At 40.4% G+C, this 7,940-nt stretch overlaps 2 protein-coding genes across 5 annotated transcripts in view; one reads left to right on the top strand and one right to left on the bottom strand.

The window, feature by feature from the left end:
* MCPH1 (microcephalin 1) overlaps positions 1–7,940 on the bottom strand; it is a 244,616-nt gene that overhangs the window by 117,119 nt on the left and 119,557 nt on the right. The window lies entirely within an intron of this gene.
* The window catches only part of ANGPT2 (angiopoietin 2), a 62,191-nt gene that overhangs the window by 37,415 nt on the left and 16,836 nt on the right, over positions 1–7,940 (top strand). The window contains exon 3 of the mRNA XM_037733419.1: positions 5,648–5,887. Within this exon, the coding sequence (XP_037589347.1) occupies positions 5,648–5,887 (240 nt within the window). The remainder of the gene's footprint in view (positions 1–5,647; positions 5,888–7,940) is intronic.

Raw genomic sequence — 7,940 nt, 5'->3', positions numbered from 1 at the left:
GCTAACACAGTCCTAGGTTTTGCCTGCATTCCCTGTCCCCTTAAAGGTCCTCTTACAGTAATCCTCCAAACCCTGCCTGAGTATCATACATGCTAGTGTGTGAAGTGAAAGCACCGCTGGCCTAGGCATTTTTTTTCAGTATTAACTTGACCAAGATCCTTTGCCCTTGGGGACTCAGTTTCATTCAACGCACAATGATCTACAATGCGGAAGCTACACTTAGACTGTAAGCCAATGCACACTCTACGATCCAATGCTTCCTCTTCAAACACATGATAAAGTAAAACCAAAAATTAATATTAAACATGATTAATATTTAAATAAAATTAGAAAAATCCCAAGATCGACAATAGAAAAAAAAAATTGTAGGTGATAGATAGAGACTGTTTTCATAGGTTTGTTCCAGTTGGAGACATAAGAGGATAATTTTATGCACACAACTGACATGCCTATTTCCTTGTTTTTAATCAAGACGTGTATATACAACACGGAACAAGGCTATAACAATATATTCTATTTGACAATTTAAATAATTCTTTATTCTTAACCAGAAATGATGATGTACTTCTTGTTTAATAATTGTTTTTTGCTGTTAATCAAGAACTAAGCTGAAATAATTCTTTTATACCAAGTTTAAGTCATTATTGATTTAGGGTTTTGAAGAGCAAATCAATTTTTTAATTCAAATATTTTTCTTTCATGTTTCAGATTTCTCTTCTACAAAATGGTAAATGAACATTCGAGACTAATTATTGAGATATAACAATACTGCTAATTTCATTTACTTTTAAGTTTTTTTGTTTGTTTGTTTGTTTGTTTGTTTAGACAGGGTCTCACTCTGGTTGCCCTGGCTGGAGTGTAGTGGTGCCATTTCAGCTCACTGCATCCTCGACCTCCTGGGCTCATGTGATTCTCCCATGTCAGCCTCCCGAGTGGCTGGGACTACAGGCAGGTGTCACCACACCCGGCTGATTTTTTGTACTTTTTTTTAGTAGAGACAAGGTTTTTCCATGTAGCCTAGGCTGGTCTTGAACCCCTGGACTCAAGCAATCTGCCCGCCTCAGCCTCTTAAAGTGCTGGGATTATAGGCATGAGCCACCATACCCGGCCTCATTTTTAAAAAATAGTCTTAGTAATGTTCTCTGCAACATACTGTAGTGACTCCAGGAACATATGGAAGCTGGAGATGACTTTTCTCTTGCCTTTTATACCACGATGTCCATGACAAACCCAGGCTGTGTCCAGTTTGTGGAATATACCTGAGTACTGAATACTGTTTCCCCACTTGGGTTTCAAATTTAGCATGCTACAATGCTAAAATTACCAATTTGGGTCAATTATGTCCCCCAAATATCATCTTTGCAAATATATGTCCAATCATACTGCTTTTCAACTATGCCTGCAAGAAGAATAAGCTTTTTCTCATCAGCTGTAGAAATCATATTCTCTTTTGTCACAAATATGAAATGAAATAATAGAAAGGTTTTTTACATCAACAGTTATAAATACCTTTTTTTTATTTTATCGCATTTTAGGTTTTGGGGTACATGTGAAGAACATGCAAGATTGTTGCATAGGTACACACGTGGCAGTGTGATTTGCTGTCTTCCTCCCCGTCACCTATATCTGGCATCTCTCCCCTTGCTATCTCTCCCCAGCTCCCCACCCCCCACCGTCCCTCCCCCCTAGTGTTGATGATTTTACAGGTGTATGAGTTCTGCATGCTGTGTTTTCTACGTTAAATTCCGACTGGCCTAAGATTTTATTTGCAACAACATCATTACAAAAATATGCAAATGGTATTTCACATTGGGCAAATAATATTTTAAATAATCTTCTATAATTTCCCAAAAGTGCAGTTGCTTTCTTTATAGAGTAGATTCAAGCCAGGCAGAGTGGCTCATGCCTGTAATCCCAGCACTCTGGGAGGCCAAAGTGATAGGATTTCTTGAGGCTGGGAGTTTGAGACCAGCCAGGGCAACATAATGAGAACGAATTTCTACAAAAAATAAAAAAGTTAGCCAGGTGTGGTGGCATGTACTTGTAATCCCTGCTATTTGGGAGGCTGAAACAGGAGGATAACTTGAGCCCAGGAGTCTGATACCAGCCTGGGCAACATAGACCCCCATCTCTCCAAAATCACATACTGATTCACAATGATCAGGGAGCTGGAATACATTTCAGAGCTGCAATTGAATATCTAATAACTATTATTAATACTGATTGTTACTCTTTATGGGTAAGACACGTAATGGATAGTCAGTTCCTTGGCTGGTTAATATTGTTTGCAGGCTTAAAGATTCAGAAAATGTTACTGTCAAAAAAAAAGGTGGATTTACAGATTATTTGAACTAAAAGGGGCCCCAGTGGTCATCTAATCGGATGCCTTCATTTTCCATAGAGCTTAGTTTAGATAGATAGATATTCATCTAGACAGACATGCACCTGAGGTCCACAGCAGGGTGGCTGCTCACGTGACACAGGTGGGATTCCCAGCCCAAGGCTCCTTCCTTTTGTCTGAAGGTGCTAGTGACACCTAAGGTGACGTCTCAGGGTCTTCATTTTCTCTTCAGTGAAACTGATTTTCCTACGTACTCCCAGTGATCACTTCTATTTACAGAGCTTACATGGCCATAAGGGTAGGTTTTCCTCAAGGAAGACATTCATAGCCTTGTCTTTTTAGTTTGATGTTGTGAAAATCATCAAAACATCTAAACTTTCACAGTCTTAAGACTATGGTTCATGATGCTTTCATTTCTTGATTTTTCTCCAAAACCCTAAAAAACATCTTGTACATAGTAGGTATTCAGCACATCACTGTTTAAGATAAATGGAAGATAAGACATGATCTGAACCCAACTATCACTCAGTGAAGCATCCATGTCAATTTCACATGCTTCAGTTCCTAGGAAACTAAGTGATTGAGGAGGCTTTAGATAATTCACAGCAGGGTTAAATGGCCGATTCAAGGTTTCTTGATCAAATAAGTAGGAAATAATTTTTCTCTGCTCTTCACATGCCTTCTCCAAAAAGCTAGTGAAATGTATAGAATATTTCACTAGCTTTAACGTGACATTAACAGAAGCTGTAGTAAACCAGAATATAATCCTGAAACATAAGATGCCATCATTGATATACTTCATTATTAAATAAGATATCTGACTTATACAGGACTCAAAAAAGGGAATAAGAGGTCCTCTTCCTTTAAAACAAAACTTTGCAATATGCAAATTCATGTGTACCAAACTTTATACTGGAAGGAAAATGTTAGAGATAGGAATTTGACATCTGGTCACTGTTTTACTATTTTTAAAAGTGTCTATATTTTGAAAGCTTTATTTACTGGCCTTGTACAAACAGAATGAAGATCTTGAGGTGTCTTTAGTTGCTGCTTTTCCCGCAGTTATTAAAGAAAGCCTCTTTAGGTACCTCTTTACAATGTAGTGTCAGGTTATCGAATTTTCCTCTTGTATTTTAGCTACAAAACAAACTACCAGCCGGGCATGATAGCTGACACCTGTAATCCCAGCACTTTGGGAGGCCAAGACAGGTGGATCACCAAGTCAGGAGTTCGAGACCAACCTGGCCAACATGGGAAAATGCCATCTCACTAAAAATACAAGAAATTAGTTGAGCATGGTGGCAGGCACCTGTAATCCTAGCTTCTTTTTTTTTTTTTTTTTTGAGGCGGAGTTTCACTCTTGTTACCCAGGCTGGAGTGCAATGGCGTGATCTCGGCTCACCGCAACCTCCGCCTCCTGGGTTCAGGCAATTATCCTGCCTCAGCCTCCTGATTAGCTGGGATTACAGGCACGCACCACCACGCCCAGCTAATTTTTTGTATTTTTAGTAGAGACGGGGTTTCACCATGTTGGCCAGGATGGTCTCGATCTCTTGACCTCGTGATCCACCCGCCTCGGCCTCCCAAAGTGCTGGGATTACAGGCTTGAGCCACCGCGCCCGGCCAATCCTAGCTTCTTGGGAAGCTGAGGCAGGAGAATCACTTGAATCTGGGAGGCAGAGGTTGGAGCAAGCCAAGGTCATGCAACTCACCAGCCTGGACGACAGTGCGAGACTCTGTCTCAAAAACAAAAACACCTGCCAAGGACCTTGACTGTGTATGTCTTTGAGTTTGTTCCTGGGAAACAGTTAACATTCCGAAATGCTTCTTATTTACATAGACTCTGCTCTCTTAGATTTGCTTCCTCTGGTTTAATGGATAGGAACTATTTTTAGTTTAAAGTGGTATGCTCTTCATTGAACGTATGTATAGTAATATATGTCTATAAATTAAAATTAGAAACAAAAACTATATAACCATTAATAAAATCTCTTAGGACTTATATGGCATAACTTTCCCAGCTCTCTAAACAATTTTTAAAAAGCTCTTCAAGGGGCTTCCTCACATATTAACTGTTATGTATTAAGTATAAGCAACACTGCTGGTTAGATATCTTAGAAGGAAGAGGGCTGCATTAAAAGAGAGAGAGAAGCAGATTTCAGGGTCAGAAAGTTCTGTGATTGGATTCTGATCCTGTAACCTGCTGTGTGTGATTTTAGGTATGTGATTCATTGTCCCTACCTTTCTTTTCTTTTTAAGTTTTGTTTTTGAGATGATGTCGCACTCTGTCACCCAGGTGGGAGTGCAATGGCACAATCTTGGCTCACTGCAGCCTCTGCCTTCCGGGTTCAAGTGATTTTCCTGTCTCAGTCTCCCAAGTAGCTGGGATTACATGCATGTTCCACCACACTTGGCTAATTTTTATATTTTTAGTAAAGGCAGGGTTTCATCAGGTTGGCCAGCCTGGTCCTGAACTCCTAGCCTCAAGTGATCAGCTGCCTCAGCCTTCCAAAGGGCTGGGATTACAGGCATGAGCCACTGCGCCCAGCCCTCAATGTCCCTAAGTTTCAGTTTCCTCACTGGAAATGGGGATAATGTGGATAGTAATGTTAGTAAACATTCATTGAGTGTTACTGCGTGGCAGGAGCTAGTGTAAGCATTTACATTTTAAAACTCACTTGCTCCTCAGACCAGCCCCATGACCTAGGTAATATTACCCTAATTGGCAAGTGAGGACATTGATGCGTAGGGTGACCAAATAAACTGCTCCAAATCACAGGGCTGGTGAGCCAGGACGTGAATCTGGTAGCTGTATTTACCTCCTTGTGGAGGAGTGTTTCTCACATAGCATTAAATGCTGTTATTATAATTAGGACTAATATTAAAATATAAATAATTTAGGAGAAAGCTAACATCCTACCCAAAAGTCCAGCCCAATTGAAACTCCCCTCTTGAAAAGGCACTTCATGAACACTAAGCTTGAAGAACAGCACCCTTCTTCTGAACACTTCAGCATCTAATTCATGTAACAGCCATGTCCCACCTATCCTGGCCCAGATGGGGAAACTTTCCTTATGTGTATGCCTAAGTCTGCATGTACACATATATATGCTTACAAGTTTACATATATACACACACTTATATATCTAATCTTTTCAGCAAGTTTCGGAGATTCCCTAGGGCTCTGGTAACATCTTATTACTTTATAATCTCTACAATATCTTAACAGAGTGCCTTGGGGAAGTAGAAATTCAATAAGCATAAAAGATTTCATTAATAGCTTTCACTAACTAACAATTCTTTTCCTTACAAGTTTCCTAGAAAAGAAGGTGCTAGCTATGGAAGATAACCACATTGTCCAACTGCAGTCAATGAAAGAAGAGAAAGATCAGCTACAGGTGTTAGTATCCAGGCAAAATTCCATCATTGAAGAACTAGAAAAAAAGTTAGTGACTGCCACGGTGAATAATTCCGTTCTTCAAAGACAGCAACATCATCTCATGGAGACGGTTAACAATTTAGTGACTATGATGTCCACATCAAACCGTAAGTAAAGTACATATCGTTTTTTTTCTTCAGCTTTAATAAACTTTAGTCAGTAAAACTCTCAAAATACTAAAAAATTCTCATCTTTCAGAAAAGGCACTACTTCTCATATATTTCTTATGAAATATCGACCAGTTAAAATGAAGGAAGAAGAGAAGGGGAAACACATATGATCCTAATTATTATGAAGCAAACACCCCAAACATACTTTTGATTTACGGCAGTAAAGAGCCTACTTTTAGTTAGTTCCATCATTAACTAGAAGGTCATCCTTCTAGTTGACTGTGCAAATTACTAAACCACCACAAGTATTAATTTATTTGGGTTTTAAATGGTAAAAATTATATCAGACCCATGGGATGGCGATTAAGATGAAATGATACATACTCTCAGTGAGTGGCATAAACTGGCAGTTGAGAGACGCCAGTTCTCTCCTCTTGCCAGGTTCTTAAGCACGTTTTGCTTTCCTTATTGTTGTTTTACTTTCCAGCTTCTCTTAGATATCGGAGGGAAGGGCAGGGTGTGGTGGCTCATGCCTGAAATTCCAGCACTTTGCGAGGCTGAGGCAGGCAGATCGTTTGAGGTCAGGAGTTCGAGACCAGCCTGCCCAACATGGTGAAAGCCCATCTCTACTAAAAATACAAAATTTAGCTGGGTGTGGTGGTGGGCACTTGCAATCCCAGCTACTCAGGAGGCTGAGGCAGGAGAATCACTTGAACCCAGGAAGTGGAGGGTGCAGTGAGCTGAGATTGTGCCACTGTGCCACACTCCAGCCTGGGCAACAGAGTGAGACTCTCTCTCTAAAAAAAAAAAAAAAGATATTAGAGGGAAGAAGGGATGAATCTTTGGTTCTTAAAGATGTGATGAACAATCTCTGTGGCATTTTTATTTAAATTTTTTTCTTTTTGCATTCTTTCTTTCTTTCTTTTTCTGAGAAAGAGTTTTGCTTTTGTTGCCCAGGCCGTAGTGCACCGGCACAATCTCAACTCACTGCAACCTTGCCTCCCAGGTTCAAGTGATTCTCCTACCTCAGCCTCCCTAGTAGCTGGTATTACAGGCATGTGACACCATGCCCCGGTAATTTTTGTATTTTTAGATGGGGTTTTACCATGTTGACCAGGCTGTTCTTGAACTCCCGGCCTCAGGTGATCAGCCCACCTCGGTCTCCCAAAGTGCTGTGATTAAAGGCATGAGCCACTGTGCCCAGTCAAGTTTTTTTCTTAAAAGAACTGGGTTGATGGTTTATTTCATAATGCCCTTTCAGATTACAGTCTTTTGACACAGACCCACTTTGCACATGAGTCATGTAGATGAATTCTTCGGTTCCATAAGGAATAGGCTCCCACAGTTTCCTTGGTCATGCAGTTATGGCAGTTTTAACAGAAATACTTAAACAAGGTTTCTACTTAAACAAATAAACAAACAGAAATAGTAGCACAATCTTGATGAGAAGGGGTAGCTTTGTCACTGGGCTACCAGTCTGCCATACCTGCTTTACAGCTAGAGTCTAACTCTCTCATACTTTAGGAAAGTCATATTTTTTAGGTTACATTCACAGAAAAGGAAAGGCGGTCACCTGATGCTGGCTGGCGAGAACAAGATAGAGTGAATGCCAGTTCTCAACCACCCTATCTTGTAATAATGGACCAAAGTAGAGAGGACTGTGTAGCTCAGATTCTAGCAGAAAAAAGAAAAAAAAAGCCCATGCAAAAGACCAGCAGAATTGGTCTCTGATTCCCTCCCACACCATCTAGTCCATGAAGGCCTGTGCCGTGGGAAGTCTCTAGGATAAAATATAAATAGTGGCAAGAATACAAACACATACATACACACATTTTTTTTAATGTGACAAAAAAGGGTCTGGGCGTGGTGGCTCATGCCTGTAATCCCAGCACTTTGGGAGGCCGAGGTGGGTGGATCACCTAAATTCAGGAAATTGAGACCAGCCTGGCCAACATGGTAAAACCCCATCTCCACTAAAAATACAATAAATTAGACAGGTGTGCTGGTGCACGCCTGTAATCCCAGCTACTCGGGAGGCTGAGGCAGGAGA

The sequence above is a fragment of the Cebus imitator genome, unplaced genomic scaffold, assembly GCF_001604975.1.
Source record: "Cebus imitator isolate Cc_AM_T3 unplaced genomic scaffold, Cebus_imitator-1.0 Scaffold523, whole genome shotgun sequence".
Lineage (NCBI taxonomy): Eukaryota > Metazoa > Chordata > Mammalia > Primates > Cebidae > Cebus > Cebus imitator.
The sequence above is the reverse complement of the archived record's forward strand: the minus strand, read 5'-3'. Positions and strand labels throughout refer to the sequence as shown.